Raw genomic sequence first — 26548 nt, 5'->3', positions numbered from 1 at the left:
CATTATTCTGCAGCAAGACATTCTTTTGATTTGTTTTACAATTGCAATGCTTGAATTTTCTTATATATGCTGCAATGGGTTTCAAGTGACTGCTGCCGTCGCTGGAGGCCGCTGCATTGACTACAGTGTTAAGCAAAATAACCGATTTAATTAATTTCTGACCCCCGAATCGTGAAACGTCATAATATTTAGCAGGACATGGCAGGGGGGGGGGGCAATAACCATTACACCTCTGTACATCAACAATCCTCACCATCACTCCCATGCAGTAATGCCAAGGGGACCCCCCAACCTGTATAACCAAGCTAATGCAGCACTGGCATGAAAGCAGGCATATCTGCCAGTAGGGGGCGCGATATTGCTATTCATTTTTTCCACAGTTAAGTAATTTAAACTAAACTAGATTTTTTTTATTTTTTACCAAGTAAGGCCCATTCAGGTATATAGCTCTTTTTAATAAGTGACTTGGCCACAAATGATAGCTCAGCGAAGTGGCTTTTCGTGTGGAAATTTACAGCAGCCAAATACTTCAAACGCACGTTCCTCAATGTGGAGGGAAAAACCGGAGCACATCGAAAAACATCCATGTCACCACAGGGGAGAAAGCGCAAACTCCAAATATACAACAGGCGTCAGGGTCGGGATCGAACCCATGACCTCCTGCATACCAGGTGAGGGAGTTAACATCAAAATTGGAAACGCAATGCGAGCACACGTGGGCTTACTCTTTTTCGGATGTCACGGGATCTTGAATGACGACTGTGAAGCAGTTGGTTTGCATTTTATGGTTAATTCATTTGCAGTATTCAACAGAGAAACCACTTGGCTCAAATCACGTACCTTTTTGTAACAAGCAATAAATCCGCTATCGCTGGGCCATATAACGATGGCTTTAATAATGAATTGTAAAGTATTGTTGTCTACCTGTTAATATATTATCATTGCTATTGAGGTCCCTAAAATATCGCATGTAAAACCATCTCGATTTGTAATGCCAAAGCTGGCATATCCGCTTCTATCTTGGGTTCCCAAGTAATGTAACGTCATTTAAGAAATGGAAAATCATGCTCATAGCATCTGTAATGCTTGAAAGTAACGTTTTTACCCGCCCCCACTGGACATGTGAAAATGAGCTTTATAGCTCATCGGATTCCTCCAGTGATTCTCATTCTAATGCGCACATCTGTCTTGTCACACTGTGTTCATTGCATTCATTTCGAGGTCTCTGGAAGTGGTTGAACTCAAGGTTTGTTAGTCTTGAGTTCGTCGGGGGAGAGAATTCCAGGCGACCAGGGCCTTCTGGAAAGCGCGGGTCGCCACGCGTCTCGAGGCGGGGTTCACGACGACGACGAGGCTCCACCACGAGCAGCAACAGTCGACCTATGGTGTTGTCGATCATTGGCGACAGGCGCGTGAATAAAACCCGACGAATAGTCCTTGTTTGTCCCGAAGCGAGAAATGTAAACACAAAAAAAGAAGAATGGCTGCTTAGAATTAAGTGAACTCGTCTGGCAGCAATTGCCATTTTCCTACTGGACCACTGACTAAAATTAACTGGGTTATGCATCACTGTCATTATATGAAAGCATCGACGGAAATAGAAGCATAACCAACTGCTTGAAGGGTGAAGCGATGTCTTGCGAGAGGCTGGTAGGATGACAGATTGAGGCTTCAGTATTGCTCCCAGCACATTGTTGTGGTCTGCTATTGGTAAGTGCTTCAATGCTTAAATGCCATGGGGTGGAATTTGCAAGATAAAATGTAAAAAAAGACAGGACAAAATATAAATACTGTATACCGTTTCAACTCCACCATGGACTTTGAAGACCAAAGTCTATATCCAATACTATGAATAATAATTTACAGCCCGCTGACAACCCACTGCTGGATGAAATCCTCCCCACGCTATGTTCGGCATGGGGTAAGTTTGACCAGACTCGACCATGCTGCTCAGTGTTGATCGGTGAAGGCAGGGAGCATATACGTCAGAGCATATAAGTGCAGTACAACAATGGATGTTGCTGCATTGCTGTGTGATGTGCATCGCATAACGAAGCCCCGCAGGAGTCTCCATATCAACTGGTTGAGTTCACCGTGGTCACAAATCCAAGCACGATCCCACGCTCAGCCCTGCTTTGCTTTTGGAGACCTGACGAGATGGGCCACATTCCGGGTCCTTTTTAATAGTCGACGGCTCGATCGTGTAAAGTGTTTGTATGACATTTAAAAAAAACTTCTCAAGACAATTAGGCGCATGTTAACGAAGTGTCGGCGATTCATACGGTAAGGGCGTCACACGAGTCTCGAGAGTTGCATTCTTTCATTTGTTTTTTATTTTAAATGTATATTAAGGACTCTGAATAATACAAAACTGTTTGGATAAGAAACAGCATCAGGCTTTTTATTTTTTCGTGTGTGATATTGTGTCCAACAGCTCGGGGCTTCACAAAGACCTGCTCCTGGGAATGCAGAACTCACTGGGCACGCCGTGCCACTGCAAACCCTTACGCGCTGGCCGTCTCAAAAGCGGAGAGCTTTTATTACTATCACTCCATATACATTTGTAAAGTTTTATGTTTTATTATTTGTTTAAATTGCAAATAGAAACTTTGACACCCACACACCCCACCAACCCCATACCACCCCCTTTGCTCAATATGAAACCCCCAATAAAATCCACAAAGATGGATGCGAGAAACGAGGTCAACGTAAAATTAAATCTTGATTTTGTTGTTTTCTTCCAAGTTGCCCATTCTGCCTGTTGCGGGTTATAGCACACCTTTTTTTCGCATGCACCACATCACATGCATATATTTGTTGCAGAAAAGCACAGGGTTCAATGAGCGACGCAGCAGCGTCGTCGGTCTGGACCGGTAACGTAGGAGTTGAGACCTGGCGCTGTGGCCGCACGAATCAAATGAAGGCGCGCTTTGAAAATTAAACTTGACAGCGCGCCCACCCACCCACCCACCCGCCCCCCTCCACAATGAGTTTGGTCGTCAACCCACCGTGCAATCTGCGCGTGAAACACTCATTTTGTTACAAAAAAAACAACACACCGACTTCACGGCGGCGTAACGTTTGTAAACGCTGGATATTGTGGGTATTCTGTTTTTGAATGTACTGCGTGTACTTTGTCATTTCTTGAAAAGGAAATATTTGTGTGCGTGCTGCCGTGCAGGAATTAACGCTGCCTCTGGCTGGTTCCAACGTTGATCTCTCAGAATGGGTCACATGACCAAGCTTGTCCGTCTTCTTGGTGGACATTTAAACCATAGTCGAGAATTTCTTTCTTAATGTTACATTTTTTTTAAATATATCAACACTGCAATTAATTTATTCAGAACTAATGTTGAATGAAGAACACACCCTCGGCTAAACATCAACTCAACTTTACCACATTACCATCATCCAGTAATTTTTTTTACTGAGACCAGCATATTGCTAAAACACTGAGAAATATTACAGTATTTTAAAGCTATATAATACTCTTTGCAATTTGCCTTAATTGCAAACGAACATTATTTATTCGTTGATTAAAACTGAGTGTTTGCTTTGGGGAACTAATTAAGATCAATACAACACCATTGCATTCTGTCAAACAATCGTCACTTAAGTCATTCTGCTGACCATAGCATACCACTTATTATGACACTTTATACAGTGATGATAAGTATCACAGTATTTGCAGGTTTACCAATACAGTGCTTTAACCGAACAGACATTTTGCTTGAAATCATCCTGTTTTTACACAGACCCTTTCCCAATAATATACCGTGCCATAAAGAAAATATTAAGTGACAGAAAAAAAGCCCTGCATAATATAAAATAGGATCTGTGAGAAAACATATATAGAAAACAATATAAATCATCATCATCATCAGGCCTCCCTCCACACCATTTCCATCCATCACAGTCCCATCTAACTCCTGCGCATCAGCTGATCTCATGGATCCACCTCTGCAATGGTCGTACTGTGGGGCACGTTCTATGCTTTGGTTGCCAATCTGCGACCAATCTCGTCCATTGGTCTTTTTAGCGATGCGTCCCACCGAAGCCCACTTTACTTCCTGTAACAGTCAACGTGATGCGATACCATGAGGGGAATTGTTCGAATTTACAGAATGTAAATAAAAATCACACGAGCTAAGTACAATGCGAAAAAAAAATACAATAGGCATTAGAAAGAACATACTGTACATCGTATGTACTAATATATATTGATGGAATAAAATAAATGCAAAAACAAGAACCCATATTGCAAGCTGTTGACAAACCTCACCTAGATTCCAAAGTAATTTCCCCCAATAAACATAGAAAATCATCTGCGCTTTACACGCATACCATGTTCAAGTCGAACCATTTGACCAGCAGCGCCCATTGGTGTGCTCGTTTTATCATCCACATTTAAAGTGTAGCTTTGCTGTCCTTTACACAATGTACAACATTTATCAAATGTATTGCCCATTGATAAATTATCCTGGCACTGGCAACTTGAGTTGGCAAACCAAGGGTAAAAAAATTAAATATCCATAAAAAATGTAACAATGACGACAATCGTCATGAAAAAAATGAATAAATTATGCTCAATATACACGTTCCGAAATCCCAGAAAGCCCAGGCTTTCAACCATGTAGCAACATTAGTTAGGCTTTGGCCAACATCGCAGGATTAGCGCTGCACAAGGTACAAACGTAAACATGCCCACGCAAAAACGGAAGGGCCAACCTCTGATCGTAGCGCGACTGACTCTCGCAAAAGCCCGCGGGCGAAAACGCACACCCAATTTTTGTTGTAAATTCAGCCGAGCGCCGGTAAAGTCGCCTTCTCCTCCACGCGTTACTTTTGCGAATACTGCAGTAACAAACGGGGGGTGAGGGGGGGGGAGGAGACCTGTTTAAAATCTGCGGAGCAGATTTTTTCTTTTCCCGTTATAAAACAACCGTATATATATAAATCAATCGATTAAGAAATACAAATCCTGCGGGTACTCCGCAAAAGGCTGGGTGGCAACACCAATACATACGCACGCACACACCCACACACGCACGCACACGTCTCAAAAGCATGCAAAACGGCGCGCAGTTGCATAGCCTTCGTCAAAGGCCACAAAGCGCCTTGGAGCATTTCTGCAGCATGCGTAGATTTAACGGAGGGGGTCTTGGCACCCACCACAAAACAAGCGGACTCGATCGGCAGAACAAGGCAGTCAGATTCTTGCAAAACAGCAATGCAAATAAAGCATGCTTGTCGACTATCGGAGAGGAGCGATGGCACGACTGAATTCGGAACGAGCTGAAAAACCCAAGGCATGACCAACGTTACCATGAAAATCAAGCTCGAGATCTGGAGGAGGAAGTAGAAGATGGATAATAATAAAAAAAAACAAGACTTTGCCGTCCTTCTCAAAGCCGCCATGCAACCGTTTCCACTAAAGTCAGTCTATTTTATTTCTGTCGTTTCTCTCCACTGGTTGACGCTTCGCTCGGTCGCTCCGGAGGGCTGCTGTGCGTGATTGCGCACCCCCACCCCCACCTCCCCATTCCTCGCTAGCACCAGTCGTCTTCGTCCGTCTCGCAGAATGTGTTTCGTTTCCTCGCGGAGCTGCCCACAACCGCTCCGGCTCTCGCGCGAAATCCGTCCCCGCCGCCCTCAGTCCCGTGCCGGCCGCCTGCCGCCCCGGCCCCGCTGTCTTCCACGGCCACCGCCACCGTCGCCGCCGACGTCGCCGCCGCCGCCGCCGCGTCTCCTCCTCCTGCCCCAGCGCCAAAATGGTTCCCGTTGAGAACCCTGCGGCCTCCCGCCGCGCCAGGCCCGGCACGGCATGGATGCTGCTGCTGCTGCTGCTGCTGCCCGCCCGCCGCCCCTCTGGCCGGTGCCTTGGATGAGGCTGCGCCGCCTCCCCCGCCCCTATCTCTGTCTCGATCTCGCTCCCTCCTTCCCACCCTCGTCTGCTCATCCACGCAGAGGTCGAGGTAAGGATCGGAGGCGTGGTGTTGCCACCTGCGGTGCTGCTGCTGCTGCTGCTGCCGCGGTTTACCTTCCAGCAGCCGCTCGGTCGCGCTGGCGTCATCGCCGCACGCCGTCTCGCCCACCGTCGCCACCGCCGCCGCCGCCCTTCTCAGACGGGGAGACACGTTCCCCGGCGCCTGTTCCCCGCCCCCACGCTGGGAGGCATGCGGAGAGCACAGGGGCGAGTAGCCCTCGAGGACGAGCGAGGAGACGCGAGGCGTCGGCGGCGGCGTGCCAGACTTGGCCGCGCGACGGGCCGGGGAGTACATGACGTTGGGCCGTGGCGTCGCCGGGGTCTGCGGCAGCTGGCGGCGGCCCCTGCGCGGTGTCACGGAGCCCCCCGGCGACAGCAGGATGGGGCTGCCGCTCAGTGAGCGACTCGTCTGTGTGCGGGGGGATGAGGGAGGAGGGGGGGGGGAGAGGCAACGGTGAGTCAGAATCGGATTTAGACTGGAGGAAGCCGAAGAGCTGTGAAGAGATTTTTTTTCCCCACAAATGTCCAGTAGAGGCCCGTCAAAATAAAAATGTGTGGGCGCATGGAGCACCGGACACGCGAGCAGAAATTCACCGTGAAACGGAGCTACTGTGCTCACGAAATCGTGCCGATCTGTAATATCTGCCTCCCTCCAGCATTGTGACATACTCAGGTCCGTGAGGCGGAGCATGCACGTGCACGCGTGCCGAGGAGCATAATAGCGGCACAAAACCGCTTACCTGCCTGCCACGATCAGGCGAGCGGTGGTCCGGACAGGTGGGAGGGATGCCAGGACCCAGGGGCTGCTTGGAGGGGTCACAAGGGCCTGGCCGAGGTCTGGGCCTTGCCACTCGCTCCATGTCCATGTCCACCAGGGAGCCGGTGTGCTGCTCTTTGCCTCCTCCTCCTCTCGTCGTCCGCTCTCGGTCACCTCCTACAACGAAGCCACTGCTCCCCACTGCTGAGAATCAGAACCACACAAGGTCCGTGTATGAGTCTTGCGTTTTTTTTGTTTCTTTGTGTTTTGTTACAAAGTTGGCAAGCACAAACGTAACGGCCCAACAAAGCACGAAGCGACCAGCAACAAATGTTGCTGTGAGAGTTGCTGTAGTTACAAGAGTGAACGCGTTTCTTAAATTGCGTTTCTTAAAAAGCGATGCGTGGTTGACGAAATAGACGATGGGAGGGAAGTTCAACATGCGCAGTGTAAGGGAAGATGCACAAAGAGAAGTGCGTGATGACCTGCAGTGTGGTGAGCGAGTGTGTTGTTGTGACCTGCAGTGTGGCAAGTGAGCGGGTGAGTGAGTGAGTAACTGAGCGACTGAGTGGGTGAGCGAGTGTGTTGTTGTGACCTGCAGTGTGGCGAGTGAGTGGGTTTAGTGAGTAAGCGGGTGGTTGAGTGAGTGAGCTGGTGAGCGAGTGTGTTGTTGTGACCTGCAGTGTGGCAAGTGAGCGGGTGAGTGAGTGGGTGAGTAACTGAGCAACTGAGTGGGTGAGCGAGTGTGTTGTTGTGACCTGCAGTGTGGCAAGTGAGCGGGTGAGTGAGTGGGTGAGTAACTGAGCGACTGAGTGGGTGAGCGAGTGTGTTGTTGTGACCTGCAGTGTGGTGAGTGAGTGAGCGGGTGCGTGAGTGGGTGAGTAACTGAGCGACTGAGTGTGTGAGCGAGTGTGTTGTTGTGACCTGCAGTGTGGTGAGTGAGTGAGTGAGTAAGCGGGTGGTTGAGTGAATGAGCGCGTGAGCGAGTGTGCTGTTGTGACCTGCAGTGTGGTGAGTGAGTGAGTGGGTGAGTGAGTAAGCGGGTGGTTGAGTGAGTGAGCTGGTGAACGGCCGATCTGGTAGACTCGAGCACTTAACACGGGTGGAGGAATGAACGGGTGAAGTTTAAGGGAACAGTGACCAAGGCAGCAGCAGTAGCAGAGTGACAAAGGTGGTAACTTCGCACCCGACTCCCCACTGTAGCGGTGTCGCACACTGCGTTTCTGGGCCCTTGGTGCCCCGACTGGGCTGACCCTCTCCAGCGAGTAGTCATCCAACTGCGGCCCAGGGGACTGCGCCTGCCCCAGCAGCGACACGGACCGCTTCATGGGACTCGTGTCTCTGATCGGCTAACGGGGACACAGAGAGGAGCCCACACGCGCACGTGCACGCACACGCGCGCACGAGCCAACGCGCCAAACGTGGGCGCGACGAGCACCACGGCCAACGACACAGAGGACAGAGGATGGGGAGTGGGGGGGGGAGGAAATTGTTAAAATGATTGCTTCTCCCTGAAAATTTAACAAGCAAGAACATCATGCATATACGTAGATACGGTTATGCTTTCTAGCATGCGTTTGTCCTCGGAATGATTTATTTTACGTTTTTAATGAATGCCGCAGAGCTTTTTGGGCTACTTCTTTGATGAATTTGGCCCGTTTCCAATGGAGTAAGTCCTCAATAGCAACACAACTTTACACCACGGACAAAATAATTCCCTTTATTAATGCAGGAAAGCCTCACCGAGCCTTAAATAATCTTTCTCAGCCAGGTGACAGGAACCAGAATACCGTAGAACACCCATGCACATAATAAGGGGGGTGACACTCGCCATTTTGCACAGATAGATTCAACAATCCAGTTTTATGCTCGCACCTCCTGGATACTTCACAGCCCAAGCCTGTATATCATCTGGTATGCTTGGCAGTTTCCCACCAAAGTACTAAGGAGGCTCAACCCTGCATAGTTGTTTTATGAACTGTGGCACAATCGGTATCTACAGTTAATATAACTCATGTAAACATCTCTGTGAAATGCTTAGAGAATAGATCAAAATGCGTTCCAAAGTAACGATTTCCCAAACCTGTGCAAGCAAATCCAGAGATGGGATGCATGCCATGCAGTGGTCACATCACGTTCATGGTGAGTGAAATTAAGCGTGTAAATAATGTACACGTATCTATCGACCATCAGCTGTGTTCGTGTTGATGTTTCTGTGAAAATTGGGGCCCAGAACCTAAATTCAATTAAAATGTAAAAAAAAAATGTTTTTGACCATAATAAAACAATGAAACAAACTCGTACATATTTGCAACATGAATGTTACCACGTTCCCAGAAGTCGAACTCAAGCCATGTCAAATCTTCTCACGAAAAAAGTGCAAAGATGTGGAATAGCAACCTTTGCCCCCATCACTCACAGTTGCTTGGGAACAGCCAATTTAAACTTGCATTCGTAACGGATCAATAAACTGTGGTTCATGCCCCTACGAACGGGGTATCCAAACGACCGTCATCATCACCCATATTTAGCAAACGTTCGTCAATAAAAATGTGGTCTTAAAAAGAAAGAAAAAACTAAAATATATAACAAGCAACGTTGTTGGCAATGGCCCTTATTCAGAGCAAATAAACCTTCACACCATTTGTTTGCTATGAATAAGGACCATGACCGATAATGTTGTCCATTCTATATTTTTCCATTTTAAGACCAAGGTGTCATTGACGAATGCGTTGAGTTTTGTGTTAATTATGCCTGTGCACCACTGCCAATACAGCAGCATCACCAAATAATCCCACGTGTACGATCAATCCACAGTTAGCCTCTCATCACGTGTCTATAAATGATTCACCAAGATCATTTGTGATGGAATAATAGAATATTTAGAGGCTAAGCAACCACGTGAGCGAGCAAGATTTAGGAATGGCTTCTCTACCGCCAACCACGTACATACTATCATGCAAGTGCTGAAAGACATCAATGGATTTCAAACACCAATGCGGGTAGTTAAGTCTCTGTGCTCTACGAAAAGGCATACAATTCAAAACAACACGGAACAAATTTGGCATGACGAGTACCGACACCCGTGGGCAAATTGAGGCCAATTGTCGAAGCGGGGAGGGGAGGAAGAGCGATGCAGGATGGTATTGTGAAAAGTGTGACGGGCAAGACTTTCTGGCGCACCAGACACAATGCAGGTGAACAGTGGGGAAGGGTATGAAAAGCAGGCGTTACATACAGGGAGGCTGGGACGCAGAGGCTGAGAACGTCTCTTCTGCACACGACAGAGCACCACGGCACGGCACGGCACGGACGGACGGGTGGACGACGGCCAGAGATGGGTTACAAGCCGTGGACAGGAGACGACACACGTGGCCAAAGACGACATTTCCAAGGAGCGGACAAGGGGAGGGACAATAGAGAGACAAAGGCAGGGATTGGGTTTCAGAATCAGTGAGCAATTAAGGCCTGGTAGAGCACACTGCACAGCTGATGGGAGAGTTAGTCACCAATTAAAGCGTTATTATAATCAAAGGTCAATAGGTTAAAGTCTCCTTGATCAAATAAGCTGTGAGGTCAGGGCCACCCTGAGGTGGGAAAAAACAAAAATTCTGCCATTGACCTCACACAAAGTGTTATTGTCGCTAATGAATAAGAGGGCTGGGCCCCACATTGAAATCTTCCCTGGGCATCGAGCTCCAGGCCTCCAGGAACCCCTGGGCAGCCCTGAGTGGAACTGACTTCAAGTGGTGGAAATTCCATGTTCTTGTGGCAGGACCAGTCATATCAGAGGATGGCGACGTTTGACTCTCCACAAGTGTTACTTATTTTTGTCATGAACTTTGGAGGAATCCTAGATCCCTGGCTGGAGTATAAACATGCCATCCCCAACTGGTACACCTGTGCCATTGACCACAGCTGCTTTACAAGTATATTAGAGAACAGTATTGCATTGGAGAGCAAAACAAATGTCTAGATATTTTTGAATGTGCTGTTGGTCTGCTGCAATAAAACCCGCCACGCAGGGTCAGGTCTTATTGTCTAGAGACAATAAAACCTGACAACTACAGGAAGGTCTGAGAGCACGCGGGCTCAGAGTATGCGGACCCGCTCATACGCGACTGACCCTGACTCACGCTAACACTTTGTGACTCGTACTTTCGCTACTCTCACGGGGCGGGAAATGAGTAAAATTAGCCCCCGCCATCACGTGAACGTGTATTTGCAGGCGTGTAAGAAGTGAGTCCAAAAAAATATCTCGTGTTCTCTCTGACCTAGATGCTCCCAATGATTAATTAGTCATTTACGGCACAGCACTGTACTTTGTTAAACATTTATGTACATTTATATACATGATATATACACACTCTAACATTTTATATCTACACTCGTATATAGGCAGATGCCAACTTACGTGAATTCGCGCTTACACGGGGGTACAAGGAACCTAACCCCGGTCGTGTACTCTGAGACCTTACTGTAATTCTAAGCCTCCACACATCTCCCACAAATCTCAATACACTCATTACAGCCTGTGACGTTCTCCTCCGAAAGATAACGTTGAGAGATAATGAGCCATCGTTTTCACAGTATTCAATCACGAGTTAGGGGAGGGAATTAAGAGGGTCACTAGAAATCGGTGGGGGAGCTAAACATGAATCACCCTGTATTAAAGTACAGATCTAGTGTTTCTTCTCAACAGGTGATTGAATAATGTAAAGGTGATTATTCCGTATCACACAGAGGAACAGAGCAAAGATGTAATACGTGTATCGATATCGGTGGGAGCATATGCTGAGCATTGAAATGTTGACTTCTTCTTTTCTTTGCCAAAAGAAAATAACACCTCGGGGAAGTAGTTTATTATTGAACTAAATGTTTTGGTACAAGTCTAATTCGAATAAGTGTGTTTCCTGCAAATGTTTCCAGGTGATAGTGGGTAAATGTGTGTGTGTGTGTGTAAAAAAATACACACGTATATAAAAATGTTGATTTATATATAATTCTCTTCATTATTTTCGTGGGGCATCCGTCAATATTTGGCAGCAGCGGTATGTCAAGAAATTGCAGGTCTACGCCTTTAACGTTACCTCGATAAATGGATCACCCTCCGTGTTTCTGGATGTATGTGTGGCTGGACCATATCCAATGTGAATGAGTAACAATCAAATGAACACCAATCACTGTCTATTACACTAGGTTTAAACTTAAATCACTTGGCTACATGGGCATGTATTCAGAAGTGATGTTATTGGATTTCAACAAGACACTTCGATGCGCATCCACCATATATATGTAAATCTACAAATGCCCCATCACTTACAAATGATGAATGTCCATATTTTTTTTTTTTAAAGAGGTAGCAATTCGGGCTTGGGGGAATTATTATTTTGCATCATTCACTGGATGGCAAAAGAGGGCCTTGGAAGAGGAATTCAAGCTCCACCTCTTCTCTATTTCCCATTCTCTTCCTCTTCTCTCCTCTCGCCCCTCCACGCCTTCCTGTCCCTCCCCTGCCCTTTCTTGCCCCATAAGTACCCCTCTGTCGTCACTCATTCATCAACCGTTGCAGCACGCCCTCTGTGATCTAAATCATTCTATGTTTTCACCGTTTTAAATATTACGACGTTAAGCGCCTTGAGTGATGGCGTTCTATAAATATAAAATAAGATTAAATTAGTTGCCACCCCCCTCCCCATCCCACATTTTTCTTATGCTCTTTTGCTTGAGTTAGAAAATGAACATGGTGCACCTTAACCTGCTCCTGTTTAAGGAGGGAAGCCTACACAGTAGACACCACAACTCCACTGTCATGCTGATACTCGTGTTGATATGTGCCCTCTGATGTGATCGTTGATGTTGGTTCAATAAAAGAATAATAATAAATATATTAGTTGCCTCACGAGACGCTCGATATGGGATCAAATAGACCCCCAAGAGCACCATGCTGTGTGACTGGGCTTAGGTCAGCCGCTACTCAGTCATCCAGCCGACTTCCCAACAAGCCTTAGCAAATGTCCACGGTTATTTCAACCACATGCATCATCACGATCATGAGTGAGATTAACTGAAAATTTGACTGAAATAAAAGTGGAAAAAGGAACTAAACCTACATGAAGGGAGAGGTTGGAGGGGGGGATTACATATTTATTTATTTATTACAAGTGGCCAGCCAGCTGTGATCTGAGCCCTTGTCAGAAGAGACAATCCAGCTTTTGATCAATTCCACTCTATAGGCGTATAAGGCCCATGGTGTATGTGTGGGGGGGGAGGTTGTACCTGGATATCAGGGGTGAGCTTGGGTAATGACGTCGTGCGCCCGTAACTCTCCAATGCCATCTGTGCCTCTGGGTCGTAATACCCAGGGTGCACCATGTCCCGCATTTCCAACTGCTCCCGCATCACAAAAATAAGAGCAAAAACAAACTGTGATGGATTTGTTATTGTTTGCGATGGATTTGTTGTGAACACTGCTCACATTTCGGGCAAATCGCCCAATGATGCTGGATGTAATTGCCAGCGAAACGTCGTACTCAAATTGTAAATGTTGTGGATTTACTCTCCAAAACTCCGGTGGGCTGAAGTAGTAATTAAATGGCGCGCTTGTTTACGTGACAAACCTTACTGGCTGTGTCGGGTGGTGGAGGGTTACGACACATTTAGACTTACGCAATATAACCTAAAACCTTTATTATGTATACATTTTCCTTTCTATTTGTTTTTATTTAACGCGCCATGGTGTACCTGTACAGCCTGCTTGTCGACCTACACCCATTCTGACCCATCAATCTGGCCGGCATGTGTGTATTTGTGTTTGGTGAATGCGGTCAGCATCGATGTGGGAGCACGGAAAGTACAGATCGTGAATGGATTTTTCTGCCTTCACCAATATAAGTTTAGATTTGAAGTTTTAGTGACTGCAAGGATCCATACTCTTTGGTTCTTTCGGTAAAGTCACGTAGATGAAAAAGAAAAACAATAATAATGAAAATAACTAAATTAAATCACGACGTTTCGGGCGCAAATGAGTGTAGCCCAAGGGTCATAAAGTGGCGTTTTTTAAAAATTATTATATTATTGTTTCCCTTCTACGTGACTGTACCGAAAGAACCAAGAATATGATGTGATTGGAGAGGTTCAAACTGAAAAAGGCGGGAAGCGACGGTTGAGCGTTGAGGCGACGGCGGGGAAGCGTTGAGGGAGAAGGACGGGGATTGGCTGATAGGAGGGCAGCCAGAGGGATTTTCGGGGAGAGTAGGAGCTTCAAGGGTGAAGCCAGAAGCGCGGCCCGGTGTTGGTGCTGTGTCAAGCAAAGAAAGGCTCCAAGTACAACGCGTGTCAGCGTCTTTACACATGCGCACTGGTGGATTTTTACAACTCAGAACCACAAGCGGTTGCAACGGATTGGGGAGATCCTTATCCAGCAGTGGTTTGATCATGGCTGATGATAAACACACGCCATGCTACCTGCATGATTCCACGTAAACAACAATAGGCCACCTTTGCTCCTCGAATTAATAACACCCACGTGGACGGTTGAGCGAATAAAAAATAATTACCGCGAATAAAATCTCGTTGCGCCACTGAATTTTTTTTTTCGAGTCAACGTTGTGTCAAATTGTCGACTGAACTGTGGGGCAATGCCCTGCTGTGGACACGCCAGCCGGGAGGTTTTGCCTCGCTTGGTCATTGTGGTGGGCTGGGGGGCGAGAGCCAACATCAATGTTAATTATCTATAGCACCTTTTTGCCAGTATCAACATTGGCGTTCTCTGTTCTAAGACCGGTGAGACAAGGCCAAACAAAAAGGCTGTCTCTCTGGTGTAGGTCCCCTCAGTTTCAAAGACGATGCATTATTTTTATCAGAGCATGTTTGTATGTTTTGTCACACGTATATGTGGGTTAATGCAGACTTGGTGCCTTGCAAAAGGTATCTGTTTGGTGTATGCACATCTTAACACCGGTTATATTTCGATTTAAAGCTTTCGTGACTGCAGGGATTCATATTCTTGGTTCTTTCGGTAAAGTCACGTAGAAGGGAAAAAATTAAATAATAAAAACATAAAACAATAAAATTCTCACTATATTTTATATTTTTATTATTTTATTGTTTCCCTTCTACGTGACTTTACCGAAAGAACCAAGAATATGTATTATCAATATTTATTTCCAAGCCTGTTTTTTTTCCGGGAAGACGTCAAATTTATGCTGTTGGATAAATCAGTTTCAAAGCCAATGCATATATTATCAGAGCATGTTTTTGTTTGCATGTTCACCATAAGCACGTGTGGTTAATGCAATACAGATCGACTTGTTCTCGTGAGTTAAAATTGGCAGTGAAAAAGAAACTGGTCCCTGTCAAGAACGAACAGCTCAAGTGGCAGCTGTCGTTTGTTTTGACACGTTGACAATATTTGTGTGCGAGTGAGGTCCCGTGGCCTAGCTACAAGGTTTTTCCGACAGTGATAAGACTCCAACTACTGCTCAGGCCCTGTATAATATGCATAAAAGGAGGTTGCCTCTGGTGTAGGCAAATCAGGTTCCAGGACAACCATATTTGTATGCATGTTTTACCACAAAGCATGTGCGGTAAGTGCAGACTTGCGATGAGAGGTGTCTATTTGGGGTTTGAACGTCTTAACACCGCCTGTATTATTGCCGGAAAGGATGAAGCCTATTCTTTTTTCATCATCTGGATATTGGCAAAAAAAGGCTCCCACAGATATAAATCTACATTCCCTATGCTTCTTTGGTATACCCCTATGTGGGAAAACATATTCTATTGTGGCTTTAAATACAAGGTTATGAATGGCTATGAATTTTTTTAATGTACATCCACTGATGGATGAGAGCCTCACGATGCCTGATTGGCAGTCAGGGTGATTTGACCATACTTCACCACGCCGGTCAGTTGGGGTTGGTGAAGGGGGTGAGACCCAGGACTGGTTCAGATATTACCTGTCGCTGATTGTTGGCCGTGCCCCGGAGTCAATATCGGAAAGGAGGGGTCGTAGCGCAGTTGCGCTAAGCACCGTGCCACCAAGCAACCTTAATATGCGAGTACTGCAACTTTAATACCGTGATACAATTTTAAAATAAATCCAAGAAATGCTTTCAGACTGCCGTCTTCAATGATTTCAGGTTACCACAAGTTAAGCTAAGCCAATCAAAACAAAAAATATGTTTAAAAAGCTACAGAAACCTCTGATGATGATTGTAATAATGGTTACAAAAAAAATGCTCAAGTCAGTTTCCATGGCTGCCATTTGTCTTCACGCAACAAAGCACAAAGCCTGCCTTCCTTTAACATGCAAATTATAAAGCTAATAAAAATGTGTTTACCGGCGCAAGCGCCAAGAGAACATAACGGTGATAAATATTGCGCGTCCCTTCATTTGATCACGCACTGCCTTTATAAGCCCAAAGTGCCTTTTGGCAGCTGAGCGGAAATAATATATGAGAAATATAATTGCACATAAATCGCAGGAACTGCATGGGCAGTGCTGATAATGCATAAGCCCAGGTGGTCTGTCATCTTTGTGACCAAGGCTCGGCATGAGGAAGAATTAAACACCGCATATACGCAGAACGAACGCTCCGTGCCCTTCATCACAGCTGAATGAGTGGAGATGTATTTTATTTGTTCTCGGTAGCTCATACAAAGCCAGAGAGATCCTATAACTCACGTGCAGACAGATCTTTCACAGTGAGTGCTTAATAAGAAAAGCACTGTCAAGAGTGACGTACATTTATGCACTACCCACTACAAAATTATGGCAAGAGCCAAGTGTTCTTTTGACTTGATACATAAAGTCAGGGCATGGCCATACAACACTGGGAAATACATCTAATAGTGGAATCTGAATCAAATGCAGGTCATAGACTGTTAGCCATGTGTTAGTGGAACCAAGGGACACAGTAACAATGCACAGGTTACATCACCGAAATTGAATGTAAAGCTCGCGATACACGCATAGAATCGTTGCGTTTGATAATCTATACATATGTAGTGACAGGGTGCCATCTGTTGACCAGGAGGGATAATTACGGGTATGGGTGCGTTATATAATAGCCAACCATAATGGGGGCGTAACTGGGCTAAAGGTCAGGGGCGGGGATCAGTCGGGAAGCTCCGGGAACCTGCTCGAAGGTTCTAGAAGGGGGCGTGGCCGGCGGCGGGGCTTGGCCATGCCAAGTATATAAGGGGGACGTAACCGGGGAATGGCTTTAAAAGTTGTATAATCTCCTGTAGATGCCACTGGTTCTTCATGTTCTGCAGATCTAGATGCCACTGGTGCTTCGTGTTCTGTAGATGTAGATGCCACTGGTACTCCGTGTTCTGTAGATGTAGATGTCACTGGTACTTCATGTTCTGCAGATGTAGATGCCACTGGTGCTTCGTGTTCTGTAGATGTAGATGCCACTGGTTCTTCATGTTCTGCAGATGTAGATGCCACTGGTTCTTCATGTTCTGTAGATGTAGATGCCACTGGTTCTTTACGTTCTGTAGATGTAGATGCCACTGGAACTTCATGTTCTGCAGATGTAGATGCCACTGGAACTTCATGTTCTGCAGATGTAGATGCCACTGGTGCTTCGTGTTCTGTAGATGTAGATGCCGCTGGTACTTCATGTTCTGCAGATTGTAGATGCCACTGGTTGCCTCGTGGAGCGATCATCACTCACCTTTTCCCGTCGAGAAGCGTAAACAATCATCAAGCGAACTTCAGTCATGTTTGCAGCAGCGGCTCTCTGCTAGCCATTGAACAAAGACGGTGTTCGCCGCATCGTGCGACGATTTCAGATGCGTTTCTGGGGCCGTCTCGAATGCTCTTCCTTCTGATATTAGGTAGCCACTGGAGCTATGCACTTTAAAATCATCTAGATTGAAAACGAATTTCCTTAGAACATGTTTTTGTGTTTAGTTTGTTGTCCTTTCCCCGCACCTCCGATTAGCATGATTGGTTATGTATGGTGTGAAATAAATTCAACATACATACATACATCATGCGAACATTTATAGGACCCCAAGTACTCTAAACGCATGTTTCCAAATGCGGAGGAAATAACCGGAGTACTCGGAGAAAAATCCATGTGACCACGGGTAGAACATGCAAACTCCAAATATACAACAGGCGTCAGGATTGCCATTGAACCCACAACTTCCTCCATACCAGCCAAGGAAGTGAACATCTCGCCACCGCGCTTACCTGGGAGGGCGGCCGTGCGTCCGGCTGCTCGTCGGACCAGCCCCGCTCGCCAGCCCGGCGCTGCCGCGTGCGCTGCACCATCTCCTGCGCCCTCTGAGTCACCCACGACGGGGACGCCCGTAGGTCCCCGCTGACCGGGTCGGCAAGAGCCGGGGTTAGGGGGGAGATATGGCGGCAGGAGAGAGGTGCAGAGTTTCGAGATTCAAGACTTTCAATTATAGTGGGGTTTTTTGGGGGGGGGGTTGGATCACGCCACAACCTGACACAGCCAATTAGTGAGGTTTGTCACGAAAACAAAACGTGGCACTTAGTTACTAGTTCAGCACACCGCTGTGTTGGAGAGTAAACCCACAACATTTACAATTAGAGGACGACGTTTCGCCAAACTCAAAACGTTCTACTTCCCCCCCCCTCTCTACCGGCAATGACCGACGCGTATCATGTAAAACGTGTCCGCGCAGCGCTCGCTGAGCTGCGTTGGCTTCCGGTTGGAAAGTCCATAGCTACAGTGGCTTCCTGATATCGCAAGGAGGAGCGTTCCAGACGGCCGCAGAAGCGCATCTGAAAGCGCGCGATGCGTTGACCATCTTTGTTCGATGGCCGGCGAAAATCCGCTGCTGCGAGGATGACCGGAGCAGATTGAGCGCAAATACGCATGGCGGCCCCCGCATGATATCCCCTTCCCGAGTTAAGTCCTTGTTCGAGCACAAATCATCAGAAGAAATTAGAAGACTGAATGCACTGTGTGCATCACTCTCACCTGCCCCAGGGCTTCGAACCAAAGTCACTCACAGGGTGCCGGCTCATTTTTGCATGAGCCGTGCAACAGTCTACTTTCTACATCCTAAATTGCCTTTGTCTCCTTTTTATTCATATGCTCTCTGTGGCCGACCGAGCTGCATATATCAGCGATTCCATGCATTACGCACAGCGAACCAAACGAGACAGCCCACTGTCCCGAGCGATGAATTACGAGCCGATCGTGGCATCATTCGTACTAATAATAAGAATTTTGATTTGAGGCTTTCGGTGACTTCACCGAAAGAACCAAAGAGTATGTAATAATAATAAGAAGAACAAGGAGAAGTAAATCTTGCCAACATTGTACCAGGGGCCGGAATAACACGGCGCCAATATTCTCAGAACGTACGAGCATCAGCTGATGTTGCAAATGTGCTGGGAAAGCACTGTTGAGGATATGTTCCACCTGCTAACAACAACAACAGCGCTGCACGTGCACAACCAACACAAGGGCAGTGCCACGCGGGCAGTTCTCTGTCCTTGGTTCGTTGTTCTCAAACGTTGCCTTATCGGTACCCGCTAGGACGGGCAATTGCAAACAATGATTTTCGTGAGCAAATTTTACGTCTCGATCAGAAATGCTGATGACATCAAGGTTATCGTCACATAGTCTCATGGAGGAAATGTGTCATCAAGGAATGCTCCGAGCGTGATTTTGCGAGAGAATATCGTTCTGGAAAAGATGGAGAAAGCAGCAACTAATGTGACATGAAACAACGATGGAACGTGAATGTGATTAGAAAGCGTGTCTGTATGAATCAGAACGGCATACGCACGCAGCTTTCTTCCCATAGCGGATATCAGCAGCATTTGGCATCCCAAGTGGTACCAACACAACCTCCCTTTGGTCCCATGAGTTACCTCCAGGCAATCAAAACGACCAGTGCAATGCACTTGGGCAGCACGCTGCGTGCTGGCAGGTGTGAGGTCTTTCGGGCCTCCGGCAGACATCCACAAATGGGGTCCCCCCAGGCACCCCCTTGGATATGCCTTCATTGCTGCAATTAAAATAATAACGTGCTGCTGCTGTTTCTGCTGTTTCCGTGCCTATGCACCCATTGGTTAAAAGGTTTTTTTAATAAAAATGCACGTTAAGCCTAAGCTTAAACGCGTTTTCACACGACGTGTCTTCACGGGGTTTCAGAGCTGTCGACGACAAACTACTTGAGACTTAAAACTTTCGTGACTGCAGGAGTTCATATGCTTGATTGAAGGCCGCTTGTGTTGCGATCGAAACGTCGTGAGTTTTTTGCTTTCATTATTTTTAATTTATGATATTTATTTGTAATTATTTAAAAGTTATTATATTATTTAAATTTTACCTAAAAATTTAGATTTTTGTTTTCTATTTACGTGACTTTACCGAAAGAGCCAAGAATATAGACAAACTACTCTCTTCAGCGGCTCGGGAATTGTGCGTATACGCACGGAGCGAGACTGCACGTGGTGACGTCTCCACATCTCACTTCTTTGTCCCACCATGGGATGGCTGCGGGCTGATTTCATAGCGCACGCACGATTCAAAGTTGCATCGTCGCACGTATTTATTTATTGCCTGTAATGTATATGATATACAAGTACTTCCACGCTTACAGCAGTTTTTTTTTTGCTGAACGCGGCACTATTCAGGAATGCATCCACTGCGTTAAGCGGAATTACCGTACAGTGATACCCTGGTTTACGTAGGGGGAGGGAGGGGCGGGATTCCTTCCTGAAAGGTGCGACGATGAATATCGAAATGACGTCAATCAAAGCGACTTACAGGGTAAGGTGGAGGCGAAGGCTAAGAGGCGACGGGTAACGAGAAAGGATGGACGATACCGTGGGCGACGTGAGTGTGGGTTGAGGCGACGCAAATCAGGAAGTGGTGTTAATGATGGGGGAGACGTAAATCAGGGTAACATCATTCATAATAAAGGTTTTTTTGGGTGAGATTGCGTAAATATCTGGCTGCCGCCTGATGATGCTGGTTGTAATTAATGGCGGAACGTCGTTGTCATATTGTAAATGTTGTAGATTTGCTCTCCAACACACCGGTGTGCTGGACTCGTAACAAATTGGCATGTTCTGTTTTACGTGACAAACCTTACTAATTGGCTGTGTTGGGTGGTGGCGGTTTCAACGACACATTTACATTTACACGATCTAACCCAAAAAAACCTGTGTTATGGGTAAATCAGGGTATTACTGCATCTGTGGTTCGTTCTGAAGAGGTAACCGGCGACCTCTGGATTCCAAGCCACAGCGCTCTCACCGCCACGCTATCCACGTCACAGCGCTGCCTCACCAGCGATTGGGTTCGCCCAGGAGCGGCTGTCCGAGCTGCAGGTCCTCCGGCCGGCCGGGGGGCGGCATGTCCATGAGCTGTCCTCCCGGGCCGCCGGGTCCCATCGGGCCCCTTGGGTCGCCCCCCGCCCCCCAGGGACCTCCGGAACCGCCGGCGCTCCCAGCAGCCACCACAGCCACGACCGCCCCCACCGCTCCCACGGCACTCCCGGCACCGCCGGGCCCTCCCGGTCCTCCCAGCCTCTGGAAGAGCGTGCGGTTCTGCGGTGGGCGACCGCGGTGAAGGTCAAAGAAAGCGAGCGTCATTTTGCTGCGGTTGTTCAAATGGGGCGGTGCTCATCCTATTGGGGGGTTTGTACAAGATGGCTATCACACGGGGGGAGGTTACATCGATGAAGGCTAACCAGGGACCAATGGCGAGGTTTCTGTTGACCAATGATAATAATATTATCATCACTCATTAACCCATGGCATTCACACCATTCGCATGATATGGTGGTTAAATGACATCATTATAACTTTCTGACAGCGCGTGCGTTAATCGCGTCACAGATTGCAAAGCTGCAAATGATTCGAGTGCCGCCGACGTCACCAATTCCCTGCTGACCACCTCCCGTCCAGAGGCACTATTTACGTTGGGCGATTGAACCAACAATCGGTCGGGTAAAACCGATCGCTCAAAAAAGTTTCGAGATGCCGGCTCCGGCTGCGTCGCTGCCGCCACCGGCGCCCGGCATCGCCAGCTCGCTCTCAGGGCGAATTGCGAGGGACGAGCCGACGTGCGAACCTGCTGCATGGCGGCGGCCTGCTGGAGCTGCATCTTCTTGTTCTTGTTGCTCTTGTAGTAGTTGTAGATCATCATGGCCGCGTACACCTTGCCCACCGTGAGGTCGACGGCTGGAGGTGCAAAGCAAATCGCCGTTCGCATCGAGAGTCGAGAGGCACTCCCCCCCCCCCAACCCCGACCGGACGCTCCGCTCGGTACCACGTGCACAGTCACACAGCGTTTTGCTGGGACGTCCCTTGACATCCGTACCTAAACATGTTGTGGGTGTTTCTCAGCTGTGTTTGTTGTGTTGCGGTGTGTCCCGTAATAATAATAATAATAATGCAATTTATAACGCGCGCAAATTTGCGGACGTAACGGCCGCAGCTCGGAGCCATAGCCGCATGTAAAAATTGTTGAGGGTGTCTGGGTCAACCACAACACCTTATAGTGGCTCCGCCATAACCCATACATGTAAAATGTTTTATATACATTTATAAAAATATATATTTTGCGAGATAATAAAATGTATTTCTCAGCAGGAATGTTTCGTTATCATGTTATTGTCCTTCCCCCACACGTCCGATAAGCACAATTGGCTACGTACGGTGCGAAAGCAGTTCAACGTACATACACGTGCATACATCTCGACTTATCAGCAGGTTCAAGGTCAGAGTGTCTCCAAGATCGAACAAGCGCTGGGAATATGCTCATTCCCATGATGAGCCCTTATCGTGAGACGGATGTTGTTTTGTTCATTAAAAGTGGTGTCGAAGTGTCTCCGTACATAAAATGAGCATGACTGCCACGATTTGTTCGGCACGATGTCCGACGTTTCGCACACACGTGCTGGGAGCTCCTAAAGCAGCTCTCACCACGTGGAGCGGAACGTCGGACATCGCGCCGAACGATCGCACGGCACAACCCTAACACCACATCGAAGAGTCGCACAGCACAACCGCGACAACCGCTCGCAGCTGCACAATCATCTACACCAGGGGCCGGCAAACCTGAGGCTCCAGAGCTGCATGCGGATCGTTCAGGACCGCTTCATTGACGTTACTTGTTAAGGACCCACCGTCTCGTATTCACCACACGGTGCATTGCGGCTCTTTGAGGATTCTTTTGACCGAATTCGTAAAGAAAATGGCTCTTCCTATCACTTTGGCTGCCGGCTCCCTGGTCTATGCGATTGCGATAATCTCACGTTCACGTGAGATTATCTCACATTCACGCGTATTCCCTCGAATCTTCAGTGAAAAGGAACGTCACCTCTGTGCGGTGGCACCAGGATGTCCAGTGTCTTCTGAGAGAGGGTTGGCCAGATTGCCATCATCTCCTTTCGCAGCTCGCTGTCGCACTCAAACTTGTCAGCCCCAGCTGCCGGAACAAACCAACAAGGCATCATCAGTTAACAGGCGCCATGGTGGAGAGATATTCACTATCTCGCGAGGTATACAGGAGGTTGGTGGGTTCGATCCCGACCCTGATGCCGGTATATTTGGAGTTTGCGCGTTCTCCCCGTAGTCACGTGGATTTTTTCTCCGCGTCCTCCGGTTTTCCCCTTTGCATATTTAGAAACGTGCATTTAGAGGATTTGGCTCCGATACATTTCCACGTGATAGGCCACTTCGTTGACCTATCATTTGTGGCCGGGTTGCTTTTGAAAAAGAAGCTATATAGCTCAGTGGACCTTACCTGGTAAAATTAAAAGTTGATAGTTTTAATGTCAACGTACCTCTAAGGAGCCAATGACATGAACGGGGAAGTGACAAAGATCCCCCAGTTAGCCAAATGGACTGAAGGGGGCAAGCCAAAATCGCACTAGCGAAGGCCCGGGACTGGTTTAGATTCCACGATGCAAACACTGTGGACTGGCCACATTCTCAGCAGTGACAGCTTCACGATGGAAATTCTGGAAGGAGGGATGCTGCGAAGGAGGTCATGCTTGCAGGCAAAATAAAATGCTGCTTGACGATTTAAAGGAAGGGTGGGGGCTTACATTGGCATGCATAAGAAAGCTCAATATCAGAGAGGATGCCTTGCAATATAAATGATTGGCCCAAACCACTACCTATATTATTGTACTCTATAAGCCCATGAAGGAAATTAGACAAATTTTATCTGGTCTCATGAGGATGAAATGACATGATGAGGATTGCCAAAATTATTCTGGGAAACAGCGCTCCGGACTGTTCCGCCTTAAGTTAAGCACTGAATAGAACCCAGGCTGTCAAGTTCACAGGGCAGTGTGCTAACCCACAGTGCCACGGCTCTAAACGTAGCAGCAAGCAGTAGCAGCAGTAACATGAGCACTCAACTGGAGCTGTAATGAGGAACAGCCTTGGGGGCACGTGACATCAATTCACGGTGAAAGAGAGAGAGAGAGCACTTGTGCCGAGACAAATGGGTGAGCACAGCCGGCTTAGCCACTCACGTGCTGGCAGTGCTCACCAGCACCGAAGAACGTTTAGCGGCTCTTCAAAAATCTCTAAACATCAACACTGTGGACAGTGAAGTTATTTGCATCAGGGACGTGCAGTCAGGGGAGGCAGAGCTTCACCTGTCATACTCCAATGAAAAATCGCTGTTACAAAAAGTAAAAAAAAAAAAAAATATTAAGATTTTTCCACTGATCTGTGTTATAAATGCCATTTCTGTACGATTTCAATCATTTTTATAGTCAAAATCGACAAATTTGCAGAGCTCCGCTGCAAATACAGGAAGAGACGAGAGGTGAGGCAGTGACGAGCTCAGCCTCCCCTCTGATTGCGCAACCCCTCAGTAATTGGATGGAGCGCGGGCAATAAGTGCGTGGCTGTTACTTTCTCAGTATGTCACCAATGTAATGTTTGTAGACCCCTTCATTTCATGTCCTCACTTTCCATATCTAAGGTAACTTATTTGACGTATGTGTATAAAGATATTTAGGCTTGCTGGTCTCGTCATGAAACTGCAATGGAAAAGCACCAGGGGAGGCAGCTATCACATCTGCCTCACTGAGGGGGGGGGGGCGTGTCTAACACGCCCCCCCCCCCCTCAGTAAGGCCATGCCCCCTCCGTGAGGCCACGCCCCCCTCCATGTGTGAATCTGGCTCTGACACTAGCCAGTGCCTCCCCAGCCATTGACCTCACCGCACGTCACTGATTTGCATGCAGCTGTCATTGAAGGAAGTACACTGGCCATACTGGGTGTTTGGGAATTGCCTTATTGAATAATTTAGCTTTTGTCTCATTCGGACCTCAACACTGGCACCGGGCCTGTGCAGAGCACGGGTGATGTTTGTGGGGCGAGGTCGTGCAACGGCTGTGATGCTGTCATTTCGAGGCAAGGGTGTTGGTGGATCATGCAGAGATGCGGAAACTACGAAACCCTGGTGGGCTGCGAGGTGTCCAGAAGGCGTAAGCACAACAGGTTGGCTCCTGAGCCCATAATGTGCACACTATAGAGTGGTCAGCCCAATGTATGTGTGGAGTTTCTCCGGGTTTCTCAGGTTTCATCCCATATACAGAGCAACGAACTGGTCAAACATCCTAACGCAGGGTCACAAGACTCACCACTGCTTTCCCGAAGTAATGCATATATTACATCATTCTTATGGATCGTATGTATTTTGTACTTCTTTCGCACGGTGCGTAGCCAACCGTGCTAATTGGAGGCAGGTTGCGTAAGGCGGGGGTAAAGTGTGGGTACCGTCACCGCTTCCATGAAGTCTGGCCAGCATGAACGAGTCGGCCAAAACACCCTCTCTAGAACTCTTCCGCAAGTGGAGGCCCTTCTGCCAGCAGTGGCGTGAGCAGGTAATTGCAGGGCAGAACCCTTACCTTGATTATTATGTTTGGTCATCGATGACATGTGATCATTGCTAATGTGATCAGAATGTACAGGGTGATCCATTTGTAGATATCCCCACTGATTTCCAATGACCTTCATACTTTTTTCCCAACAGATGATTGAATTAATGTGAAAAGGATGTGGCTCCATCACCTCACAGAAGAGGAAAATAAAATGTCTCATAATGTGTGTTGAGATTGATAGAAACCATATAAAGGCTTTGGAATAAACCGTTCCTCTCTATAATTTTCCCTGTTCCTTTAGTGGGGTATCTACAAGTGGATTATCATAATCTTTTGGTTCTTTCGGTAAAGTCACGTAGGTATAAAAATTAAAATTAATTTAATCACGACGTTTCGGGCGCAACACAAGCATCCGTCATGATGTGTTGCGCCCGAAACGTCGTGATTAAATGCGTTTAATTTTTTTTATACCTTACGTGACTTTACCGAAAGAACCAAAGAGTATGGATCCCTGCAGCCACGAAAATCTAGATTTCTAGATTTGAAGGATTATCCACTTCAAATCTAGATTTGAAGTGGATAATCCTTCACTCGTGATTATTATCATCGGCCGTTGTCAATCCACTGTTGGATGAAGGCCTCCCCAAGACACCACCACCTCTCACGATCACCCTGTACTACACACAGGTGCCGATACCTTGGCATATTTTTCAGGAACAAAAAAAAAGGTAGATTCTCCACTCCCCTTTAAGTGACGAGGAATAAACAGAAACACAAACACTCCTGGGTCAGTTCGGGCCACTGCGGGCAAAGCAAATGTTAGTTTAACACGCTTTCGCGACTAATATTATCCATTAGAAAGGTTTTTTTTAAGGGTCAGATCACGTAAATATATCAATCACAATGGATAACTGTGAGCAATAGCAAGTACAGTCACACCTCGGT

At 47.2% G+C, this 26548-nt stretch overlaps 1 protein-coding gene across 12 annotated transcripts in view; it reads right to left on the bottom strand.

Moving 5' to 3' along the window:
- Positions 1-3104: 3104 nt before the first annotated feature.
- LOC103091713 (voltage-dependent P/Q-type calcium channel subunit alpha-1A) overlaps positions 3105-26548 on the bottom strand; it is a 187684-nt gene continuing 164240 nt past the window's right edge. For 5 of the 12 annotated variants that reach the window (XM_076074845.1, XM_076074847.1, XM_076074850.1 and 2 more), the window contains 9 exons: positions 23078-23185; positions 21827-21936; positions 21041-21300; positions 17953-18082; positions 13023-13133; positions 9982-10017; positions 7930-8092; positions 6727-6947; positions 3105-6395 (listed from right to left, as the gene is read on the bottom strand). In XM_076074845.1, coding sequence (XP_075930960.1) covers positions 5550-6395; positions 6727-6947; positions 7930-8092; positions 9982-10017; positions 13023-13133; positions 17953-18082; positions 21041-21300; positions 21827-21936; positions 23078-23185 — 1985 coding nt within the window. In that variant the 3' untranslated portion in view covers positions 3105-5549. Of the gene's footprint in view, positions 6396-6726; positions 6948-7929; positions 8093-9981; positions 10018-13022; positions 13134-17952; positions 18083-21040; positions 21301-21826; positions 21937-23077; positions 23186-26548 lie in introns of those variants that run through there. The other 7 variants (XM_076074846.1, XM_076074853.1, XM_076074849.1 and 4 more) reach the window with 7 other exon arrangements.

The sequence above is a fragment of the Petromyzon marinus genome, chromosome 50 (genome assembly GCF_048934315.1).
Source record: "Petromyzon marinus isolate PM22_M1 ecotype Great Lakes invasive population chromosome 50, UKy_Petmar_22M1.pri1.0, whole genome shotgun sequence".
Lineage (NCBI taxonomy): Eukaryota > Metazoa > Chordata > Hyperoartia > Petromyzontiformes > Petromyzontidae > Petromyzon > Petromyzon marinus.
Note: the sequence above shows the minus strand (reverse complement) of the source record. Positions and strands in the feature narration are given on the sequence as shown.